This window comes from Coptis chinensis, chromosome 1 (assembly GCF_015680905.1).
Source record: "Coptis chinensis isolate HL-2020 chromosome 1, ASM1568090v1, whole genome shotgun sequence".
NCBI classification, from domain to species: domain Eukaryota; kingdom Viridiplantae; phylum Streptophyta; class Magnoliopsida; order Ranunculales; family Ranunculaceae; genus Coptis; species Coptis chinensis.
In genome coordinates this window covers 4,226,265-4,251,525 of record NC_141456.1, presented here as the reverse complement: position 1 = coordinate 4,251,525, position 25,261 = coordinate 4,226,265, and the positions used below count along the sequence as shown (strand labels likewise).

The following is a 25,261-nucleotide window of genomic DNA, read 5'->3' as shown; positions in this document are numbered from 1 at the left end:
CAAGTATAATTGAGGACTAAAAAAATTTGTTTTTAGCCTTAAAAAATCGGTGGACCAATGACAACTAGACGGACCGACACATTTTTTTTTTTAATGATTAAATGTCGAAAAATTTTTTGTTTTTTTTTGAAAATTAAAAAATAAACATATGCGTTTGAATATGATGATTTTTTTCGGCATTTTTGTAATAAACCATTTTATTTTTGAGTTATGGTAAATAATTTTTTTCATTTCTTAGCCCAAAGTATATGTGCCCCTAAAAACTTGTTTTTTACTTAGCCCATTTTATACAGATAGGGAAAAAATGATGATTTATTTTCAACTTATTTTGAAATTCTTGAAAGTTGAAACAATAAGCAAAGTTTCAACAAAATCACAGCACTAGCACTGATGATTAAAACACATGCACCGTTTCATTTTATTTGAAGAAATGGGTAGCTGTTAATAGCCACCACCGAACCAAATCAAAGACATAGACTGGTAAACCAGTTTTGTCTCTTACGCTATTTATGTGGCGCCAAAAGCTAACCCATTCGATCAAACTCATCTAAATGACATGTACCATAAGGTCTATTCTCACATTTAATCACAAACTCAATTAATAACACGACTTTTCATCAGAAAACCAAAGTTAATTATCATATTTTGGAAATTTCCAACAACTAAATTCGCTCGGCAAGTTCCACTCCTTCTTTGTCATCCTCTTTTTGACGAAATTGTATAGGCTTGAATGTATAGAACATAGCGCATATAAGATAGTAGATAAAATTTAAAAACTGCAACGCCGTGATTAACCAGTAGAGGTTCTCAAGTTTCCCCTTATTAAGGTTAGTGTCTGGAAGCCAATTTGATCCGTCATGCTTAGCACTATACTTGTGTACAAGTGTTACCAAAAACGTACTAACATAATTCCCAATTGATATTGATGTCCAAAATAGTGCAGCAGCTGTGCTTCTCATGCTCTCAGGTGCTTGATCATATAAAAATTCCATGTGTCCAATTGACATGAAGGCTTCAGCAATACCATGAAGGCCGTATTGAGGAACAAGCCAAAATACTGATATGGGTATGGTAGCGTGGGGTTGGTCTATGAGGCCATGAGCTATGGCAACATTTTTACGTTTGATTTCAACAAAGCCAGCAACTAATGTCGCTAAGATGGAAATTGCCAAACCAATACCCATACGTTGTAGAAATGTAATACCTGTTGGAAGTCAAATATAGCAGTGAATTAAGTTCCGGTACTTTTATGTGTCAAAAAATTTGTACTTCATTAGGGACAGAACATAAGGATACCGTACCTCGATCAAGACCGGTGTAGTGACGTGCAATGCGAATAAGAACACGATCATAAAGGGTTATTGTAGTGAGCATGGAGATTGTGGTGAACACAGACATGGAACCAGGAGGAATTTGGAAGGAACCCTTGAGGTGACGATCCATTGTTCGAGCTTGTTGTAAGGAGAATGTGCCTTGCTGCACGTTGGCCGTGCTAAGGAGAATTCCAGAAGCCCAAATTGGGCCCATTCTTATTATAGATTTCAACTCTTCTACTCTGTGGACTGTACCTAGCCTCCATAGATTGGGCATTGGTGATGATTTGAGATTGTCTTCGTCAGTCACAATTGCTGCCTTATCTAACAATCTGCATTCGCAAACATGAACCTCCATAACTCCATAAGTAATGAAAATTGTGAGGAAGTTTGGATCATGACCATATTAAGGCCCTAATCTGGGTATACGGCAATCCAGATTTGAGGTGTTTGCAAGCCAACAGGGCTGAGTTTGCATTAATTTCTTTCCTAATATTTTATCTAGGACAGGCTTCAATTGTGTTGAGGAAAAAGCCCATTTCTTGTCCCTATGGAAAGAAACTACAACAATCCAATAAAGGCCCGCCCAACCCACTTTGGATTTGACACAATTGCTTGACTCCATAACTCCATAACTCCAAAGACGACGAGTCAAAATTTACCGAATAAGAAAAAAAACAAAAAAATACAAGAAAAAAACAGGTAAAACGCCAAGGTATGGTTTAGTAATTTTCATTTGAGTTAGAACTTTAAAGGGAACTTAAAACCAAGAGACAAAAAACAAAAGCCGAATAATTTACTGTTAATCATCGAGTTAGCAACTGTTATCCAACAAAATTCTGTCGATAACTAGGGGAGGACGTGACTATAAGTCTATCTCTGCAGATGGGCCGGGCAATTGACATCCAGCAAAACAAAACAAAAAAGCTACCAATACCAAGGCGATGTTAGAGTGAAAATAGTAAAATACTATCGAAAAAGACACCCACAAAATCTCCGTCACAGAGCAATCTAATGGATTCAGTTGGCTGCATTTTCTTTGTAACGTATGAGTTGACTACATGACAGCTGCTAACCACATGATCCCATAATTTTATGTCGTGTTATGAGCTTATGATTTCAGTTCTAGACTTCTAGCAAACATCGAATTCTTATGGTCATATTGTCAGAATGGTTTTCGATGAAAACTTGTGAGAATAATACAGGATCAAAGGTTTGTGTGTGGGACTGTGGGGTATCCTCGTGTGGACTGTGTGTTCGGAGGCCTAAAATTTCAAAGTTGGACAATATTTTGTGTACCTAAAAACCAATATATTTTAAAAATATTGAAAATATTAGAAATATATATATTTTTGTTGACTGGTCAAAATTATTTTGTGAAATATTGTATATATCAAAAAATATCGTATATATCACATATATATCGATATATATCGGAAATATTAATAATAAATAGGTAAAAAATCGGTCAAAGTCAATGATATATATCGAATGTGTCGGTTGATATGTATTGATATGTCAGAAAATTCGATATATATCGATTCAAAATTATGTCAATATATATCGATTCAAAATTATGTCAATATATCCATCCGATATATCAAAAAGATTTCTATATTGTGTATCTCAAATTAGAAATATATTAGGAATATTTAAAGTGATATTTCAACATATTTCACTCTGTTTTCAACCTTTAAGTTTAAGGGCACTGAGTGAAATTTTGTCTTACAATCATAGTTCAGAATTTTGGAATTCCAACCAGTATTGCAATATATTTCAAGTATATTTCAAAATTTACAATTTTTATCTTTTAACTTATAATTCTAAATTTTTCAAAAACTAAAATATTCGATGGAATTCTGATATCCCGTTCAAAATCACGAACCAGCATCTATTTTTTCATATCAACTTGGATCAATTATTGTACTACAGTGACTAATGTGTAATTTTGTATGTTTCCTCCTAGCCATTAATGAGCGAGGTGTCAAGACTAGGGGTGTCAATGGTCCGGTTTTGGTCTGCGAACCTATATTGTAAGAATGAAGAACCATTTAACGTTGCAATTCCAGTTTTGGTTACGGTTCTTGGCATTTCTTAAAATTGTAGAATCATATCCATAGCCACAGTTTTCTAGTGGGTACCCACCAGTTATGGTTCTTCATTTCGGTTCTTAAGAAACTCACACTTACTTTTTTTGGTGTTTTAGTATGAAAAAAAAAAAAAAAATGCACGAACGAGTAAATTTTTAAAGATTGGCATAAGTAATCATATAAATTCCATAATTTGTGAAGTAAAACCATGTTTTTAAGGTTGTAGCTATACTTTTAAATTATTTAAAACGTTAAATACTAAGAAAATTGTATATTACAATAATATTATAAAATTGTATAAAATATAAATGAACGTCTTAAGTTTTTATATACTTTACTTCGAATTTTTTATGCTAAGAGTACGATAACATTCAGTTCTGATTCTTTTATTTAAAATTACCACTCGATCCTGTTTCTAAATGGTCCAATTTTTTTACTACCCACTTTTCGATTTGATTGAAGTTACTTTATTACTTTAATTGCATATTTTTTTTCAAAATCTGGTTGTATGCAGAATAAATGATGATGTCACTTATTCTTTTTTTTTTTGATAATGTTGCGGATTCATTGATTCGTTTTGAATCAATTTATTAATCAATATTTAATTTTAATTTTATTATTATTTATTTTGAACATGTGCATAATTTAGACTAGTACACTGGCACGTGTCTACACCACGTGTGCGGTTAGTGGCAATATCGTAGTTGTCTGTAACATTGAGGGTAAAGCGCTAAATCAGGAGAGAGCCACCCGTGATTATCGTAAAGTACAGTCGACAATATCGCAATATTTCGCAAAATTGATGGCAATGTGCTAAAATGAAGGAGAAATTGACTGGTCAAATGCCAATATTACCCTTCACTCACATAAGTTATTACAAAAATCATTTCTAACCAGATCAGTAATAATCGAAACCGGATAGGAGTATAAATGGGAAAGTCTACTGTTCACGGAAAATTTCTCTTTATAGTAGTAAGTTGATACATAATAACGTGCTAAGAGCATCTTTAGAAGAGAAACCAAGAAAACACCAAATATTTGAACCAAACAAAAAAAAACCAACTAACTTCAAGAACGATATCAAATAGTTGACATCAAATGACGCGGTTTTGGATAAACCGCGTTGTATAGCCCATACAGTTTTTGCAAAATCGCGCCATAGAAGCCCACCTTAAAAGTCCAAGTCCACGCGGTTTTCTAGAAACCGCACAATGTGTCGCACATAAACTTTATTTTTTTTTCTCTTTTCAAATACCTCGTACGGTTTTCGCAAAACCACGTGATTGAAGCCTATACTCTAGCCCAAGCCCATGCGGTGTTCAAAAAACTGCGAGAGAGATTTGATACAGTACTAAAGCAAACACCAAATTTTGGGCGATTTGGTGTTTTTATCAATATGTGTCTCTCCTGAAGATGAAAAAACACCAAATTATTGAAAATTTGGTGTTTGATGCTAGGATAGTGTCTCACCTAAAGATACTCTAAGACGGCTAACTCTGTTTGTTTAACGGAAAAAAAAAAATTGCTAACTCTAACCTAATGCAAATAATAACGTGCTAAATCAAGTTATATTACTCATTAATAAGGGAATCCAAATTAATTACTCACAAAATCAGAAACGATAAAAAAATAACTTGGATCACGTCAGACCTAACAGATTTGCTCAAAAAAAAAAAAAAAAAAAAAATTATTTGCTCCTTGCATAGTCGTCTAGTGGGTGTCAGCCCACAAAGTATAAGTTCTACTTCTCACACACTAAAATCATTTGAGCAAAAATCCCAAGGAGCAAATCACATTAAATATAAATTGATATAAGTAAAGAAAGTTACCTAAGCTGATTAGAATGAAGAAGCTTCCCATCAGTAGATATGGGGGCATCAAGTTCTTCGTTTTCATACAACAGTTTGGGATCAGAAACCATGGGCACCTTTCTTTTCTTAATAGCAGCAGCAATCACTTGTGCCAAACGGGTAAATGGGCTTCCTGAAGGATCAATATTTCGATAAAGCGGGTACCCAATTATGAAAGCGATTATAGAGATTCCCATAGCCAGCGAGGGGATCCCGAGGCCCCATCCCCATCCAATGTGCTCTTGAATATACACAATAACTGTGACCGCAATAAGGTTAGCAAATCCCATGCAGAAATAATACCAGTTGAAGAAGTTCCATGTTCTAGTCTTTTGTGTTGGATCAAATTGATCAGCACCAAATGATACTACACATGGACGAATTCCTCCCGAACCAATTGCTGTCAGTGCTAGAGATACATAGAGTATGGCTAATTGGCCTGAACTAGCCACTACGCACACTTGATTATCTTTACATGGTGGTGGTCTCAGACTTGGAAGAACTGCTGACGTAGTCAAGCTCACCATTCCCCTAATTACAACATGAACAAAGTACGTCAAATTAATAAACAACTATTTTGACAGAAAGAAGAGCATACAATTTTTTGTTTTAAAGTTTTGGATATTGTAAAGACTGGTTTAAGAAAAATCGTTATCATTATATTGTATATAATATAATCGTATATTCTTATAGACTTTATTACAAGCCTGAGAAGAATTTATATTCTGTTCATCTAAGAGATCTAGAAAGTAAGCATTACTTTTTTTTAATACATAGGGTATGCCTGCCGAGTAAATGACTTGACGACTATAACACAGAAGCTAAAAGTTTGTATTTTCTTTCTTGCCCGAACAATCTAGATCCATCGATTTCATTCTACCAAATGCACGAGAAAACAATTGCATTTAGCTAGATTTCGGTAAATATATACTAATGGACACTTGACCTATATATAAGGGCATGAGGCTATTTGGTAAACAGGAAATACCATGAGAGTATAACAAAAGCAAAGAAGAGTACGTACTTCAAAACAGGAAGAAAATGTGATTAAAAGATGGAGATATGTGATGGTATTCTCTTAACTATTTGGTAAATGATCGATGCGACGGTAATGGTCCAAAATCTTCCTGCGAATGAATCTGCGATAAAAGCTCCTAGCAAAGGAGTTAAGCTTGCGTAGTACCATTGAAGTTGGTGAGAGTGTTGGCTGCTTTCGTTATGGGCAAGTGCAGCTGTAGTGTTAAGTAACTAATCATGTTAGCACCAAACCCAACGATAGCCAACTTCTCAGTGATTTCATTAGCTATACGTATACAAGAAGAACACAAAATAATGAACACCATTAGTTCGATCAATATTAATTCAAATAAGAAAAACTTAAGAAAATGATCTGCATATCGATATGATATAGATTTAATACCAAAGATGAAGGGCATCGTTCGCATCCCTCCCTTTCTTCTTTTAACATGACTTTGTTTCATCACTCTTCACTCTCTATGCTACCTTGTGATGTTTTAATTTGCACCCTTGAACCCATAATTTATAGCTTGTTTGAAGACTGTACGTAGATAGTAATTAAGTAATGTATAATGAATATATAACTAACCTTCATTTGGTTTTTCTGTATTATAAATATACAAGTTGGTCATTCTAACCTTCACTAGTTAGGTTCACACTTATAATTATTGGATTTTCATTTTGTGATAAATGTAATTTAAGTAGGATAAAGAAAAGTGATTTAATGACAGCTATTATGAGGAGGAGGATTATGGGATTGTATTTTTAGTAGTTTCTTGATAAGCAAGAATTGTATTCCTATTTATTGAGGAGCTCTAGAGATGAGCGATCATGAATAAGATATATCTCCCCTTCTCCTGTGGATGTAGGCTATAAAGCCCAACCAAGTAAATCATATTGTCATTGTGTGTGCTTGTGTTGTTTTCTCTACATGGTATCGGAGCAGATGAATTTTCGATCCAAATTGTCGACCATTGTGATCTCATAGTAGCAGCTAGTATTACAAAAGGTTCTCTTCAATTAGTTTTGTTGTCTGCTATATTATTGCAGAAGTTTCTCTTCAACACTTCTGCTACATCTTTTTGGGCAGGAGCAGTCAAACAAGGTATATCACACTTTCCTAATATATATTGTTTTTTTTCCTTTTTTTTTTTTTTTCAATCTTTCCCTTTTTATCATGGCTGCACCGGCGAATCTAATACCAATACGAGCATGAAGTTCCAATCCATTTTTTTGAATGAAAACAATTCGAGCATGAAGCTCACATCAATCCTGTTAAATGGATTTAATTATCTCTCTTGGTCCCGAGCGTCTCGTTATCGCTCGGCGGAAAATCCAAGTTGGGGCACATAAATGGAAGTAAAAGTGCTCCTTCACTACTGATTCCAAGTTTGAAGAATGGCAATCTCAGGACCAACTGGTCATGTCTTGGCTTCTTAACTCTCTGGAGCCAAATATTGCTCCGATATTCACTTTCTCCGAAACTGCTAAGGACCTTTGGGACTCTGTGCAAGAGTTGTATGGTCATCAAAACAATGCTGCAAGGATTTTTGAGTTACAGCAAGAAATTATTGATTGCAAACAAGGAAATGAAACATTTACTGAACACTTAAGTAAGCTGAAGATTATGTGGGATGAACTGAATATATACTGTCCACCTACGACTGATCTAAAGACGCTGCAAAAGAGAGTTGAACAAGATAAGGTGTTCTGAATATTGGGGTCAGATGTTCCTTCCCTAGCAAATGTTTGTGCTACTGTTCACAGAGGAAACTAGGAAGAAAGTTATGGGACTTTCTTCCTAGTTTGTAGAAGCTGTTATTGAGCTTGTAGAAGCTAGTGCTCTAATTGTAGAAGCTAGTGCTCTAATTGTAGATAAAAGGAGAGAGGACAATAAGCAAGGGATGAAGGAGCAAAGTTTTATCCGTACTCAAGGGAAAGGACGTCGATGCGAACAGCTATTGTGAGGAGGAGGATTTATTCACATGAGTTGTGCATGTTGGAGCAGAAATCTCAAGCAACGACTGCTCAAGGGCCAAATATCTAGCACAAGCGTATGGGACATCCATCTGATCGAGTTGTCTTTTATTTTCCCCAGTGTTTCTTCTCATTCTAGTACCTGTGAGGCGTGTCAATTTAGCAAACAAGATCGTTTACCATTTGGTACTTTTTTATCTGTCTCACGTACACTTTTTGAATTAATCCATTCTGATGTTTGGGGTCAGCTCCAATTGAATCTTATGATGATATGGTTACTTTGTTACATTGGATCTATTTGCTAAAAACGTAAAAGTGAACTCGCATATGTTTTCAAATATTTCATTCCATGATTGTCGCTCAATTTTTGCACACCTAAAAATTCTTCCGACAATGGAACAGAGTGGATATATCCTCTTCTTTGGAGATATTTGATATTGTTTCATATACAAAAATATCGTAGATATATTTAAAATATCGACAAATATCATAGATATTGTGGATATTTTTTGAAATATCATGATACATAATTTATATTTATTTAAAATATAATAGTAAATATTAACTAAAATTGTTACATACACAAAATATCACCAAATATCTATAAATATCATAATTTATCCTAAAATATCGATAATATCGATAATATTGTCAAAAATATCACTGATATTTGTAGTTGTAAATATCTCTAAGCATATCGCGATATTTACTTGTCCTTTGCTGAAATCTCGATATATATCGTGATATATTGTGATATTTTGTACTATGGAACATAGTACACAAGAAATATTCTTCTTTGAATTTTTGAGCGACCATGGTATCATACACCAAACTAGTTGTGTCGATACTCCACAACAAAATGGTGTTCTTAGGAGGAAAAATCGACACCTCCGAGAAACCACAAGGTCTCTCATGATCCAAATGCATGTACCGAAAAAGTATTGGTCTCATGGTGTTCTTCTTGCTACATATTTAATCAACCGACTTCCAAGTCGTGTTCTTCAAGATATAAGTCTCCTCTTGAAATTTTTAAAAAATAAGGATGTTAGTTTATCGCATCTTCGAAGTTTTAGGTTGTCTATGTTATGCTCATATATCCATTTCGTCCATAGAGACAAATTAGATGCATGCACATGCCGTGAAATGTGTCTTCTTGGCTACTCTTCAACTCAAAGGGATACAAATGCTTTGATCCAAAAAACCATAGATATTTTGTCTCACGTGACGTCCATTTTGTAGAAGATACCCCTTTCTTTCATGAGGGTAATCGACCCCAGGGGGAGTGCTTTGATGATATGGTGCCGCTTCCTACAACCAGCATGGATTCAGAAATGTTAGCTCATTCACAACCTTCTCCAGAAGATGCCTCACCAAGAATCTCTACCGTGACTCTGCCTGAAAATACTACACCTGAAAATCGTACTGAAGTTTCACACCGAAAATCCTACCGAGGTTCCAGCTAATAATGTTCCTGTTCAACCTCAACTCATAAGAACATCCACCAGGGAACGTCAGCCCCCAGTTATATTGAAAGATTTCTGTTACCATGCTTCCGCATTTCCCATTCAGGAACATTTGTCTTATGCTAGTATATCCCCATCACACTTGGCTTTTTTGAGCTCCCTTTCCACTGAGCCTAATAATTTTCAAGAAGCCTGTAGCCAATCTGTTTGGCGTAAGGCTATGAAAGAAGAACTTCAGGCCCTCGATAGGAATCATACATGGGAGATTGTGAGACTACCTAAAGGTAAGAAAGTTGTAGGGTGTCGATGGGTGTACAAAATTAAGTACAATAGTGACAGATAAGTTGAAAGGCACAAGGCTCACCTAGTTTCAGAGGATTTATTTACTGGACTTATGGAGTTGACTACAAAGAAACCTTTGCACCCGTGGCAAAAATGAACACGGTTAGAGTTCTATTATCTATTGCGGTTAATTGTGGTTGGAAATTGTTTCGGATGGATGTGAAGAACACCTTTCTGCATGGTGATTTAAATGAAGAAGTATATATGAGTCTTCCACGTGGACATCCTCAAGAATTTCAGAAAAATTTGGTATGCAAACTTCGGAAAGCCATATATGGTCTTAAACAATCCCCTTGAGTTTGGTATGAAAAACTGAGCTCAACTCTCATGGGAAATAATTTTAGAAGAAGTTATGCTGATTCTTCTCTTTTTATCAAGAAAAATTTAACGGGTACCACTGTTGTGCTTGTATACGTGGACGACATTGTCATTGCAGGGGATGATATGTTAGAAATCACAGAGTTAAAATCTTTTTTTCATAAGAAGTTTGCTATCAAAGATCTTGGCATCCTGAAATATTTTCTGGGCATGGAAATTGCACATTCAAAAAAGGGTTTGTTTATTAATCAAAGAAAATATGTCCTTGATCTACTGAAGGAAACGGATAAGCTTAAAACCTTCTAGCACACCAGTAGACAACTCTATTAAACTCACTTCAAAGGGAGCACCTCTTGAGAATGTGGGACAGTTTCAACGACTTATTGGCAAACTGATCTACTTGACTATAACTCGGCCAGATATTATTTATGCAGTCAGCTTGGTTAGTCAATTTATGCATGACCCTAAAGATTCTCACATGAATGTTGTTCATCGAATTCTTCAGTACTTGAAAAGTTCACCTGGTCGTGGTATATGGATGCAGAACAATGGACATACTAAGGTACAAAGCGTACATCGATCTTGGTGGGCTTGATGCCCAGTTGATAGGCATTCCACCACTGGATATTGCACATTTGTGGGAGGCAATCTAGTCACCTGGAAGAGCAAGAAGCAAGTTGTTGTAACTCGATCTAGTGCCGAAGCAGAATATCATGCAATGGCGTCTACCACAAGTGAATTGATTTGGCTCAAAGCTTTACTGTGTGATCTTGGTTCAAGACCACAACTTCCAATGGACATGTACTACGACAATCAGTCTGCAATCCATATTGCTTCCAATCCTGTATTCCATGAGCGAACCAAGCATAGAGAAGTTGACTGCCATTTTATTAGGGAGAAAGTTCAAGCCAAGATTATTTGTACACCGTATTGGGTCGGAGCAGTGATCAATTGGCTGATATATTTACCAAAAGATTGCCTTTAGAGAAGTTCTACGAGATTATGTCCAAGTTGGGTTCGATCAATATCTTCTCCCCAACTTGAGGGGGAGTAATGACAGCTATTGTGAGGAGGAGGATTTATGTAGAAGATTCTTTCTATATTATGGGATTGTATTTTTAGTAGTTTCTTAATAAGCAAGAATTGTATTCCTATTTATTGAGGAGCTCTAGAGATGGCGACCATGAATAAATATCTCTCTCCTCCTCTGTGGATGTAGGCTATACAAACCCGAACCAAGTAAATCATATTGTCATTGTGTGTAATTGTGTTATTTTTCTCTACATGATTGCTAGATCCAAGGCCCAAAATATCGAATTCGGTGAATATTTCGGTGTATCACAAAACTGATATATATCGAAAATATCAGATATATATATATTTTTTGTGACCAGTTCAAAATATCAGAAATATCGGTAAAAAAATATCGTAAAATATTAGAAATATTGGATATTTATATTTAAAAATAGTCAAAAAGTCAAACGATATATATCGTAAATATCACATATATCGGTTATATCGGAAATTCTAATATATATCGGGAAAAAATAATTCAATATTCGATGGATATATATAAGATATATCAATGTCGGTGTACCAAAAAAATAATATATATCAGAGATATATCAGAGATATTTTGGGCCTTGGCTAGATCACCCAAAAAAAAGTTCGAATATGGACTAGTGTACGTACTTTTGTTGTTTTCATGTATTCACTATTTCTACTACTATTGTGAAAATAAAAAAGTGGAATGAAATAAATTGGAAGTATATTCACAAGTTCAAAAGCAAAGGATATGATATGATCATGTGATAGTGTGAACATGTACATGTTGTAAGGACGTAGATTGATCTGTTGAAGAAGAATCTAAGAATTGGCGTAATGTGACAAGGATGGAGACAGCCTAATGAGAGCAAAAAATCTTCAGTTTTGGCATTGAATATGAAGAGAACTCCTTTATTTTTCCCCACACTACTACAAAAAAGTACATAGATAGCATCTATAAATTTTATTTAATAGTATCTACAAAACGTTATCAAACACGATGCTATGCTTTTATTGAAAGCGTTGTCCAAAAAAACACAATTGATAAAAAAAACGCAATTGATTTGATAGCGTTTTCCAGTAAATGTTATTAATTTAATTGCATTTTTTGTTAGCTCTATTAATATATATATCTATAGCGTTTTGTACAAAAATGCTATTAATATGATTGCGTTTTATTTTTAGCACTATTAAAATATTGATAGCGTTTATTATGAAAGTGCTATGCATTTCAATAGCATTTTTCTCTAGCACTAATCCTGTTTCAATAACATTTTTTTTTTAATGTTATACCTGTTTTATGACGTTTTAGAGATCTATGCACATTTTATTATCAAATTAAAAAACAAAAATGTAATTGGATCCAAATGGATTCGAACCATCAACCTCTCCATTATTTGAGTGCACTTGCCGTTTTGAGTTTATGGATCCATTATATCGCCTAACTTAAATTGACTAACTACTAGAAGGTAAGAGTTAGCCTAATAAATTATTTAAAGCAAAGAAAAGTTATAACCAAGCACACTGGTTCAATGGTATCTCTACATGACTAATGAACCATAAATATTAATAACAATATTTAACTACTAAAAACAATCATGTTCAAATATATACTAACAAGTTGAGGTCAACAGGATATATGAAAAAGGTACCAACTACCTGAGTCCTTGAGGAACTAAATGCGATTGAAATTAATAGTAGTAGAGATTTATCCAATGCTTAAATAGGTACTGACCTCTCTTCCATTAAAATGAAACCAATGTTGACTCTTGCATGAGGAATTTGGTATATAATAACTAAGGAGAATAAAACATTAGTCTAAAATAATCATACCTCGTACATAACGTGCAAATAACACATTAACACCTACACAACATAGCTTCAACTAATGAATCCTTAAATGAATAAGGGGCAAAAACGAGGAGTGTAAATTGTGATTAAATATATAGCACCTTAAAATGAACTTACATAGCTCGCACAAATAGTTGGCCACACAAGTAGTAGAAGAATAGTGCGAGGGTTACATACCAGTGGCCAAAGAGTAATTAAAATGTTTTTGGCACTTCTCATAATTGCTAATCAACTCGTTAACCAACATAAACAACACGTACACCTACACAATAATGAGTTGAACTCAAATTACCAAAATTCATGACAGGAAAAACTTACAAGGACATCAAAATGCTCTTCGCTTGTCCCATATCCAATAACATCCTCCAATATACTCACAAAATGAAACAAAGTAAACACCAGAGATAGAATTTTCGAACCTGCTATACAAATACAAACCAAACAGCTATGTCTTCATTCAAATTCTTGCCCACCTTAAGCTTCAAGGTGTTGAACCCCCCCTTTTTACAATATTTTGAAGCCAATAAAGCAACTTTCGATTGGCAAACAATTAGAATTATTAATAATTTCAGTATGTAAACTTAATTTAGTGATTATTTCAGGACTGAATCCAACATAACAAACAACATCAATAACTGAGTGCAAGATAAAAACGTAAAGACCAGTATAGCCAAGACAATATACATAAATACTAAGAGTGCATGGAGAGAAAAAATATAGAACAGACAATACTCTGACTTGACAGTAACAAAAAGCTGTTGTTGCATTCTAACCACCCTCCGCCTGCTATGCTTGAGGCTACACACCCTGTAGAACCAATATATGTTAAACGGGGACAAAAAAAAAATATGTAGAGAGAATAATAAAAGTCAATCCCTCTAATCTGCAACACTCAATGGGCAGTTTTGTGCATGGTTTAAACACGTATTTGTTTGATTCAACAAGAGGATGCAAAAGGTTATATAGATATTAATTATAAAATGGACAAGAACGGGTGACGCCCACAATGTAAGTTAAACAAAGTGTGTAGTACATATGAGTGCTTAGTATACACTTAATGTCAAACCCCATTTTGAAATGATGCACTTATCTCTATAACAATCAAGACACTACCGGCCAATCATAAGTTATCTTAATTTGAAAATAGATGCTTAATTAAGTTCTACAAGAGAGGAAGTACAACTACTCTAAGAAAATAAATGAATGAATTTCGTTTTCTAGGATATTTTAACATACAACTTAAGAATAAACGGATTGTTCACATTATGTCATCATTTTCGAGTAGGTAGATGATTGTTGTTACACCTTTCCATACGACATAAACTATGCAAAACGCAAACCAGATTTTCTACAAAACAAAAAAGTATCTTATCTCGGCAAACTTAAGAGCAGAATCAAAGTATTTGCTCAGGTAAGACACATCATAATCTACTTAAAATAAGCCAAAGAGTGAATCTTGGACATGTAGAATGTACCACTGGTATTTGCATCCACTTTCTCCATTTTTCCAACTAATATACATATTTATTGTCTAAAAACACTAACAAAATTGTACAAGGCACAAAATTCACAAAGCCAACAAATGTGGAGGGCACACATTCTGTTAAGGCCAAATGAAAGGCATTATGCGAGCAAAAACACAGATTTTTAAGGAGTCACTTTAGTTATTAAAGGTCTCTTATGCTATTGGTTTAAAGTTTATGTTGACTTGGAGAGCATACCTCTTAAGCATTTCCTGGCAAGATGGGAAGATATATTATATTCGGAGATTTGATTAGGGTAATTTGCTTTCCTTGGATTTTCATGTATTTTTTTTTTTTTCTTTTTATTGTTTTTTCTTGTACTAGTAGTAGGTTTTCTTGACCTACACTAATTATAATTAAGTAACATGGACACTTCGTATTCTTGAAAAAAAACCGTGTCGTACAAATAGACACCCCGATACATTGCTATTTCAAACTAGGGTTTCTTCTATACCTTATACCTTAAAAGACTAAGAAAATAATCTAGTAACGCAGTTACAACTCCATGATATGCCACTTTCATATTCATTTAATTGTAAGAAGCCGCTTCATAAGTTCTTGAGCCCAAGAATTAGTTGTGCAACTAAAGATTGACAACAATTTTCATTTTTCGTTAGTTGTCCCTGTATCCTACTTCATATAGGTCCTGTGTTGAACACCGCATATCCGTGTCAATGTGACTTGGGATTATATTTAATGAAAATTTCACTTTCCCAAACAAAAGTAAATGAAAGAAACTAAAATAACAATGAAAACTCCAAATAATTAAATAAAGGGTTAACTAGTATTACCCCCCAAGACACGACACAAAAAAAGTCAACTTGGGTTGACCGTGTTACTTGTGTATGTATTTAGGGGGAAACCCTAATTGCCCATCTAGGGGATCCTAATTGGTTCATCTAGTGGGAGGGTAACACTAACTAACCCTTAAATAAACGATAGATTGAAGGTATGTTGAGAGAAAAATCTGACACTTTCTTCTAACCTTTCTTCCTGTGTCATTCCAGAATGAATGCGAGTTGAGGGGAAGTTGCACTCAGTAAGTAATTTGTTCAGTTCTGCTTCTCTGCTCACACTCTTGACGAAGATGACCACTTGATTGAAGTCTAACCCATCAAGGAGATCATTCAGCTTGCAATTCTTTTCATTTTCAGAGAGTTTAATGTAGTGCTAACAGAATTAAACGTAAGCGGGTAAGGAAGTGGAAGCTACAACTTAGAAGAAGAAATAGATCAACAACTATCAAATGTCCAGTGATACCTGCACGAGACCATGTAGTGTCAACTTGGCCTCATCGTACACATATATTTCCACTGGCTGTAACGAAAAAATGTTAGACTAAAGTAGATTAGGACCTGTCCTTCAAGGTAACCGAATCCAGAACCAAATGATGCATATGAAGAACTCCAAGAAACCTAGTATCCAGTTCAACTTCTTTGGAGTGCTAATGCCATACTTTCCCTCGCAATGCTTCTCTATTTCCAACCAGTGAGTGATCTTGCATCATCACAAATAGAACAGTCAACTGCTATCTCATTCCGTACTGAGCTAACTCAACTAAGAATAATTGAGCCAAACAAGGGAAATAGCATCACGAAATGCTTGAAGACAGTAACTCCAAAGCCATTGATCCTAAGAAAGATATCCTATTCTAATATGAAAGGGTTAAGACTGACAATTCTCCCCATCCTAGTGAAATAAAATTTGAAATTAATTCCCTAGAATAATTACTTGAGAGCCCTGAGACACATTGCAAGGACAAGGATGGTGTTACTGAGAGCACCACTACTACAGAATGACACATATACCACGGTCAATAAGAACGTTTATACCACGGTTCTTCCAAAAACCGTGGGAAATACTTATATACCACGGCGGAAATTTCTTTGGTCATTGGTTTACTAGTATATGCCACAGTTACATGAAAACCGTGGGATAAGACACATATATACCACTGCGACGTATGAATTTATATACCAATCGTTTTTTAATAATAGCGGTGGTTAATATTTGTATACCACGGTAGAAATTGATCCGATTTTTGAGATCTTAGTTTATACCACTAATTTACAAAAATCGTGGCATATTGATAGTTTATACCAAGGCCCAAAATTTCGATATCGGTTAATATATCGGTGTACCTAAAACCGAGATATATCGGATATATCGGATATCTCGTTTTTGGTGACCAAATCCAAAGTTTCTAAAATATTGGATATCTCACCGATATATCTCGGATATCTCGGATATATCGGATATTTCGGAAATTTCAATATTAAATTATTAACAATTGGTCAAAAAGTCAACTGATATATATCAATTATCTCGGAAATATCGATTATATCGGCGATATAAACTTTTATATCGGAAATTCCGATATATCTCAGAAAAAAGGGGTTCAATATTCGGTGGATATATATCGAAAATATCGATATCGGTGTACCAATTTACCGAGATATATCGGTGAGATATCGGATATCTCGGCGATATTTTGGGCCATGGTTTATACCACGGCACATTCATTTTCCACTAATCGTTAAGGAGTATCCCAATCGTTTTTCGCTAACGATGGTTTATATTTCGCAAATTATAATTATTGGGGATAGAAGTTATATCAAAAAAAAAAAAAAAAAAGTTCCACTTGCTCTAAACCGCCGGTGCTCAAGCTGCAATTCTCTTCCTGCGATTTACTCAGAGCTTTCGTTAACTCTAGGGCATAATTCTCAAACCCGAACTTCACAAGATTTTTTTTTTTTTTTTTTTTTTTTTCTTTCTTCATTCTCATTTGGTAAGAATTTCTCGATTAGACTTCAAATTGAAAGTGTGTTTCCTTTAATTACATTATGTAAAATCTATTAGTTAGAATTTATAATTTCCACTTTAAAATTTCCAAGATTTAAGCTCGTTTGTCGTCAATTTAATCGGTTTCTTCAAACTTTTCCAAAGAATGGATATTTGACAATGGTGTTTTATTTGATTTTGGGAAGTTTGGTTTTCTTATTTCGAGAAGTGTGAAATGGATATTTGACAATGCTTCATATCCACTCTACAATGAATCGGATTGCCCGTGATATTTTTGTTCAGTTAGCATCTTTGGAAGCATGGGAGGACAAATTTAGAGTCTTGGAATGGAGATGGGAACCTCATGACTACAATCTCAAGAGGTATTAGTTACATTTGTTTAGCGGTCTTATGCTAAATACCAGAAAATTGCTTTTCGCTTTTTAGCTTGTGTTCTTTGGACGCATGTAATATTGCCTACCCGGATACCTAATAGGTGCTATAAAATGAGATTGAAGTTCAGTATTTTTGTGTCATTTAGGTGGAATGCAACTGAGATGTTAGGAGAAATTGAGAGGCAAGAGTCCGATGTTTGTGGGGATTCACTTAACAGAGGTCGGTGGATATCAATGGTGCGTTTGTCACAACCCAAGTAATTCGACCGACTAGATATCCATGTCGCCTAATTACCCACTAACCATTTTCAAGGAAGAGGTAAGCCAAACTTTTCTTTTTAAGTTTTTGTGGTAAATTTCATGTAGCTGGAGCACAATACTAACAATTAGTAGTCTTACTTGGCATTAAAAAACTTTTACGAATTAAATTCAAGAGGGGTTTTTAGAGGGTTGGATATTTGGCAATTTAGGTTCTCTCTGTGTTGTTTCTTTGTGATGATTCACTGTAGTTGGTTGGTTATTCTCTAAATAGCCGCTTGTCTTGCTCTTAATGCTTTCGATGGAATGAATGTATGGGTTGGCTGGTGTGGTCTTGAAGTAGGAAACAATGACCAAGTAGCACCCTCTAGGTTCGGGACTTGGAGGTTCTTGGATCTGAGACATCTCTACGCCGTTCTTGGAAGTATCAAGAAGAACTACGCCCTGAAGAAGTGGTCGGTGATACTGGATCTAATCTCTGGTCACTGGAAGAGAACCATTCTTCTTCCCGGAAGCTTCAGGAAGCTTTCTAGTCTCTCTCATTAACCATTTACCACCGGACGTGGCTTGGTTTAACTATAAGTACAACACAAATGCCTCTTACTGGAATTCTGTCGGGCTTCAAGCTCCTGTATTTGGAATAGAATGGTGGCAGTGAGACAGTGTGAATTGGTTTCACTTATGCTGGAATGGATCCAGGCCCTCTGTCTCTCTTGCATGGTGTCCCTCTGTCCCTCCCTTTCTGAGAGGAGTTCACGCTGCCCGCCCTGAACAAATAGGGACCTGGGAGGATAACCGTCAAGCCGAACCGGAGACGTGCCTCAAATGAAATGAAACGAGGGACACCGGCGGCAGGACCTTCTCCCCACAAGTACGAGTTTCCTTCCTTTCTCAAATTCCACTAGCGTGATTTCAAAGCAGTCTTTCACTTTTGAGTGATAGAATGAACTCTCCTTTCAAGCATTAGCTCTCCAAAAGAAAGAAACTAAAGTCGGTCGATAATAGATATCATTGAGCTCCTCAATTGTCTCACTAAGTAAATTGAATCTTGAATAGTCAGGCTGAAGCTAATCTTGTTTCTCTGGGTCATTCCTGTCAGTGGTTTTTATTGATCTCTTGCCACTTTGCTAGAATGACCGGCTCTTCTAATGTTTTGGTTTCTTCTTAGAAAGGGTCAATTTATGTTAAAGGTCTGACTTGGTTATAGCATTTCTTGCTCCCGTCTTTCCCTGTCCATCCAAAAGTGAAAAAACCTCCCTGTTCCTCGACTTCGCCTCCTCCTTCCTTCGATGCTTGGGTAGATCAACAGATTCTTCAACCGACATCGATCAAATCTTGGATTTTGTTCATTTTTTACCCCATTTTAATCGGGTGCTCTTTGAAAACCACCGGTGATCATGAGCCCTTTAATATAATAATAAAGGGTTTTTCAACAAAGAGGAAAGAATAGGCCAACTCGTTTCAGTACTTATTTATAAAATGCTTACATCGATAGAGTGTTTTACAACAACTCACACTAATGTGGAACAAACTAATGGTTTTCTTATCCATTTTTGTTATGTCCCCTCTTTGATGTAGCATTTTAAGTTGTCTTTCTTTTCTTTTCTTTTTTCGCTTTCTTTTAGTTTTCCTTTAGTTTATGGTTTGCCTTTGTAAGCATTGAAATTAGCACTTTTTCTGTTTTAGGGTAATAGAACCCAGGCAAAAGGGAGTGAGCAATGCAAGCACAATTCTTGAGTAGGCTAAACACATGGAGAGAGCCTCATAAATTCTATTAGTGAGAATTTGAGAACATTGGGCTGCAGTGCCTGCCTAGGGAAGCAGCACTGGACTGCTTTCTAGCTGTGTTTTGACAAGGTTAGAGTCACATTTAGCTTCAATGACCTTTACAAAATAGTCAGTGCCCTACGTCTATTTTCTAATGAATCTTGTTTTGTTGCGTTTGGATATCAGAGTCACGAGTTATGCTCTACAGAAAGTGGGCTATTCAAACTGAATTTTGTACTCAATATCTTTTTACTTCAATTGATGGTGAATTATGTTGTACACGTAGATGTCACATTGATTATGCAATATATTTTCATTTTCTTTGTGTTTCCTCTTTGTTGGCATTATAACCTTTATAGGGCACATAAGGAAGAGTATTGAAATACTAAGGGTTTGATGCTTGTAAACTATTTGTGTTAAATTTGAGAGGGTCGGGACACTTTGAATGACCCTCATTCTTTTCTTCCTTGTTGGTTTGGGAAAATATTTTCTAGTTGTTCTAGTCTCAAACTTGGATTGCACTCTCTATAGGTAGCGTGTCTTGTTCCCCGACTCCTAATTTGCTTAACTGAATTAATGTGTTGTTGCTGAGAATTGTTGTTGTATAGATGTCTTCATCTGATTGCATTGCATTGTTCAATAGAGATTGTAAGTGATAGAGAGATGGAACAAGAGTTTCGGTTGCTTATTAAAAAGTGCTAAAATTGAATCTATTATTTGTTGTTTCTCGTTATATTCTTTTGTTTCAGGTTAAAAGGCCAATCAAGGGATCCTCAATCAGGTTTGTTTCATTTTATATTTCTACAATCTTTTGTATACTTAGTTAATTTCTATCTGAGAACATAAATTTTCAGTAGCACTCAAATCTAAAACACCTATGACAGATGCTGAAGGTAATTGGTGAAGAGTGTTAATTGTGTTGAAGATAATTAGTAAAGAGTGTTAATTGTGAGCCACATACAGCCTTGGAGAGCCTTCTACGTTATCTGGATCCTCTGATCTAATATTGGGTGCTAATAATGTAGCTCATTTTGATGTAGAAGCAGAGTCACAAGGGGTGTGCGTTTCTTCTTGTGGTAGCAACTCAGTTAGTCTAGTCAAAGAAGAGGTACATTTGGGGGAAGAAGATGAGGTGAGTAGCTTATATGACACATTAGACTTTGTTGGTGACCCTCGGGGACCAAAACTTGAATATATATAAGGGCAACGACTCGAAGCAATCTACTGTTAGAGAATTAGGGGAAGCTCAATTTATTTTCAAAGTGACATCGATAATCACTTAAAACCAGTGGGATTCAATGCAAGGATTCAGTTTTTCCGATTCCAAGGAAATAGATGAAAATCCCTTGATGAGGAATGACGTTGAAGACTGGAATGATAAAACAAATAGGGAACATCGGGTCACAATTGTCTTCAATTAAGCTCATCGAGGAGTGTTCCCGGATGATATTGAACCTCTACTTGAAGACTTAATGAAGAAATCCAGCCCGATGAAAATCCCTAGAAATCGAAAATGTGCGTAAGAAGAGGTTGAGTGGATGATAGAATCTTTACCCAATTTTCGGTCTCACATAGACAATTTGGAGATGTATGATGTAATTCATCCGCCGAGCGATCTCTAGATTTACATTCGAAAGTTTGAGGTGGGGAGTTTCGAGGAAAGATGTTTCGTGCTCTTCATTATCTAATTTAGACACCGAGTGTAAGCTTGCGAGGCAAACATCGTAGAGCCGAGGACACCGGATTTGGGAGGAAATAAAAACATGTCAAACAGCCAGTTTAGTTGGTAAGAGGGCTTTGGTTACGCGACTTCTTTATACTCCTTTAATCACTAAAAGAACTGAAAAAGATAAGAATGGGAATCTTATTTATTTTGTCCGTTTTGTTCGAGGAGATATCTCTATGCAAACGCTTGCTTTATGAAGGTATGGGAGTGATCTGACTTCTCAAGTATTTGATCTTTGGGAAAGTAGATTTGGAAAATTTTACTTCTCCGGATCCCCAACTCATGAAGAATAATGATATTATTGTTAGAATTGGGGGCGCTATTTCCCATGGGATCTTCTTTGCATCTATTATATCAAAGATGCTCTCACTAGGCCATGACCAAAGCATTGTGCCGGAAGGAATGATAGATGTGGACCAAATTGAGAAGACTGTTGAAGGGCAACTAACAAGAACCAATGTCCCATCCGGTGGAAGCCGGAGTCTCGGCCTTTCAACTTCAGAAGATCAAGATCGTGAGTCCTATTCTACCACCTCCGGGCGGCACCACTAACTCTCGATTGTATGAATGCTTCCGGTTAGAACTAGTGATGCTACTGAGGCAATAAAAGTGTGCGATAGTGAAAGTTGCTAAAAAGAAGGTGAAATCACTTGTTCCAACATCCGAGCAACCGGCAACCTTGAATCTGAAGGAAGGTCGGAATGTTATAACCTTCACATTTTCAATCGCTATGTTGGGCAAGCGTGACAGGTTTGTAGTTACTTGTTTTTATTATCATCATGGTCTCTACTTGCATCTTAGCTTGGACTTTTCAGTTCTTTTGTAGACTTGACTTATTAATGATTACTCAAAATACAATATATGTTTATGTTTATTTATTTATTTCTTTTTGGTGGATGCTAGAATTTATTTATGGAAATGGGACACTCGTGATAGTTGTTTCGATGTTGATGGGACAATTACGGGTGATTTTTTTTAATCCTTTTTCCATTTTAGGTAAAGTCTCAACGATTTATATGTTTCAGCTTCCACTAATGATTCAGAGTGAAATTATGTTACGTGGTTTTATTTATTTGCATCTATTGTAGTGATTTTTAGTAGGCTCTTGAGCATACATATTTGAAAATGGGTGTGTCCGATAATATTGGCCATTTGATTTATGCTATGAGGAAATTGTATTTTCAAGACTATATTGTCGTGTAGATGGTGCGAAAAGAAAATGTTCATATACACTTGAATTGTGCGCTCTAGGATTCGGAAAAAGGATTAATTTCTTGAAATTTGCATTTTGGCATCGTCTTGCCCAAGGTGATGTAAATAGCTCCAATCCATCAAAAGATTTGTTTGAGGCAGTAGAGAGGCTCTTTAATGCACTTTTTATAACATACATGGCATTTTTTGTGGATGGGTTGGCCTAGCTTGTTTATGCATGTACCTAAGTTCTGGTTCTTTGTATGTCATCTAAGCACCATCCTTGGAGCATGTGACTGTTTCATGTAGGTTTGGAGTTTATCCTCATGCCAACATTGATACCATATATGTGAATTAAATGTTTTGCATTTATCTTATTGTGAAGTGCGGTCCTCACATTGCAAAGGGTTGATGGGAAATGAGTTCCATTTGAAGTGGGACAAGATCAAGGTAAACAAATCCTACACATTATTGTCTTTTTTTCTTTGAAAAGTATATGTTTACATATGTTGTGAGTCTATATGTTAAGGCCCATATCAACCAGGTGGCACAGAGTGTGGGTATTATACAATGAAGTTTATGAGGGAAATAGTAGAAGCTTGTTCAACTGGATCATTTGAAAATAAGGTATTCGAAAGTTTCGACAAACACTTTATTTGGCTCAACGACTTAAGCCTTTTATTCTTATATAGTAACTCCACATGTTGTGCTTTGACTCATCCAGATAACAAATTTAGAACTGAAGGAGACATACACGCAAGATGAATTTGACGGTGTTCGACTCGATATTATTCAGTTCATCCAGGAAAATGGGGTGTTTTAGTCGGAAGCGAATGAGGATGAGTTTTAGCTATGTTCGGACCCCTCCAATTTAATTTATGAGTCTTACCTTTTAATTTATGAAAAGGAATTTGAAGTTTGTTTTCTTAGTGCACTCAAAAAATTAATGGAAGTTTTTTTTTATTATTATTATCTTTTTTTGCAATGTTTGATAGTTTATTGTACATTTTGGAATTTGTTGGGAAGATGAAAATGTTGTATGTAAAGTGCGTGTGTAAATTTTGTTATGTAGGTTCGGTTTTAAGTGGATCACATTTACTAGCATTATTATTAAAATATATACCACAGTTTGGCATAAACCGTAGTGTTTAGTATAACTATATACCACGGTATTATAACACATACACTAATATAAACCACGGTTTCAATAGCTTATATGCCACTTGTTTCATTGACAACCGTGGTATATAATGGGCATACAAACCACGATTCTTTGAAAAACCGTGGTATCCATTAAACATATATACCACAGTTTTGCTATTATTATATACCACACCACCTATTGTGTCGGTTGTATATAATGGTGGTAAATATATTTATACCACACTTAAAAACAGTGGTATAAGTGTCATTCTGTAGTAGTGCACCTCAAGATCTTTAGGGTTGAGATATCTCCTAGATAAAACTGACGGTGTATGACAACGTTAAAAATCGAAGTACACTAGCTACAGCCTACAGGAAATTACATCTTGCATAAATTTTTTGCACTCAAGGCGGATCCCCTTATTCAGTGTTGCTGAAAACATCATAACTTGCTTATCATGAGGAGTCATCCCGAAAATATCTTGTACATCTTTCCGCATGTCTACATAATAATGTACACAATCAAATGAGAAAATAAGAAGAAAACATGTTAAAAGATAAACCAAATGGAAAACTGTATTTGTAAAATGAAGAAGCATTTTGTGACATTCATCAAGGATAAAATGCCTAACATTCTTCAAAGATAGGTCTTTTTCTCTAGCTAGTCCTAGTACTCTTCTAAGTTAATGACTTATATCTTCCCTTTATTCTCTCACGTGTGTAAAGTTTAAGTGCCCGCTATACCCACGTGTTAGGTTGAGATAGCGTTTGTGAGGATTTGGGGGCAGCACATAAGCATTAAACGCAATTGAAAAGGAAAACGTACACGTGTTTTGAAATACAGATTCCAAACAATTCTATCAATGTTAACTTTCCAAAACCATTGCAATACAAATCTCAATCCACTAAAAGTACAACCAGATTGATGATGTAGTATGTGTTATGTTAGTTTGGGTCGGGGTCTAAAAACCACATCGGTGTATCTTAAGTGGCATCTAGTTATATTTCTCTTCCCAAAAACCAAAAAATAGAAATAGAAACAAAAAAATAACTAATAATTTATCCCAAGAATTTGGTTTTAAAAATAACTAATAATTCCGAATTATTCACCTTTTTTTTTTACTATAAACGTATAAAACACGAATTCCTGAATTATTCAAAAATTAATTTAAAAAATACTTAATATAATAAAAAAAAAATGGAAAACCAAAG

At 35.3% G+C, this 25,261-nt stretch overlaps 1 protein-coding gene and 2 long non-coding RNA genes across 4 annotated transcripts; 1 reads left to right on the top strand and 2 right to left on the bottom strand.

Moving 5' to 3' along the window:
• Positions 1-598: 598 nt before the first annotated feature.
• Positions 599-6,798, bottom strand: LOC147521460 (protein NRT1/ PTR FAMILY 3.1-like). 2 transcript variants are annotated; one of them, XM_086568021.1, is made up of 5 exons: positions 6,674-6,798; positions 6,337-6,556; positions 5,233-5,784; positions 1,302-1,645; positions 599-1,204 (listed from the first exon to the last, which is right to left on the bottom strand). In XM_086568021.1, the coding sequence occupies exons 3-5, from the start codon at positions 5,778-5,780 to the stop codon at positions 663-665; spliced, it is 1,434 nt and encodes a 477-aa protein (XP_086424147.1). In that variant the 5' UTR covers positions 5,781-5,784; positions 6,337-6,556; positions 6,674-6,798; the 3' UTR covers positions 599-662. The 2 variants fall into 2 exon arrangements, with proteins under 2 accessions (XP_086424147.1, XP_086424117.1); XM_086567991.1 differs by having other exon boundaries at positions 5,233-5,783; positions 6,337-6,485; positions 6,674-6,767.
• Positions 6,799-12,305: 5,507 nt separating this feature from the next.
• Positions 12,306-25,009, bottom strand: LOC147521458 (uncharacterized). The gene is made up of 5 exons (XR_015199513.1): positions 24,334-25,009; positions 16,049-16,573; positions 15,774-15,958; positions 13,685-14,072; positions 12,306-13,527 (listed from the first exon to the last, which is right to left on the bottom strand). It is a non-coding gene; the product is annotated as an uncharacterized LOC147521458 (long non-coding RNA).
• Positions 23,435-23,891, top strand: LOC147521459 (uncharacterized). The gene is made up of 2 exons (XR_015194007.1): positions 23,435-23,533; positions 23,631-23,891. It is a non-coding gene; the product is annotated as an uncharacterized LOC147521459 (long non-coding RNA).
• Positions 25,010-25,261: the final 252 nt, after the last annotated feature.

Excerpts from the sequence above, each read along its gene's own strand:
- LOC147521460 (XM_086567991.1), bottom strand. The coding sequence starts at position 6,734 with ATGAAACAAAGTCATGTTAAAAGAAGAAAGGGAGGGATGCGAACGATG. Across the intron at positions 1,646-5,232 it reads CTTCATTCTAATCAGCTTAG|ATTGTTAGATAAGGCAGCAA; the intron begins GTAACTTTCTTT and ends TTGCGAATGCAG. Across the intron at positions 1,205-1,301 it reads CTACACCGGTCTTGATCGAG|GTATTACATTTCTACAACGT; the intron begins GTACGGTATCCT and ends GACTTCCAACAG.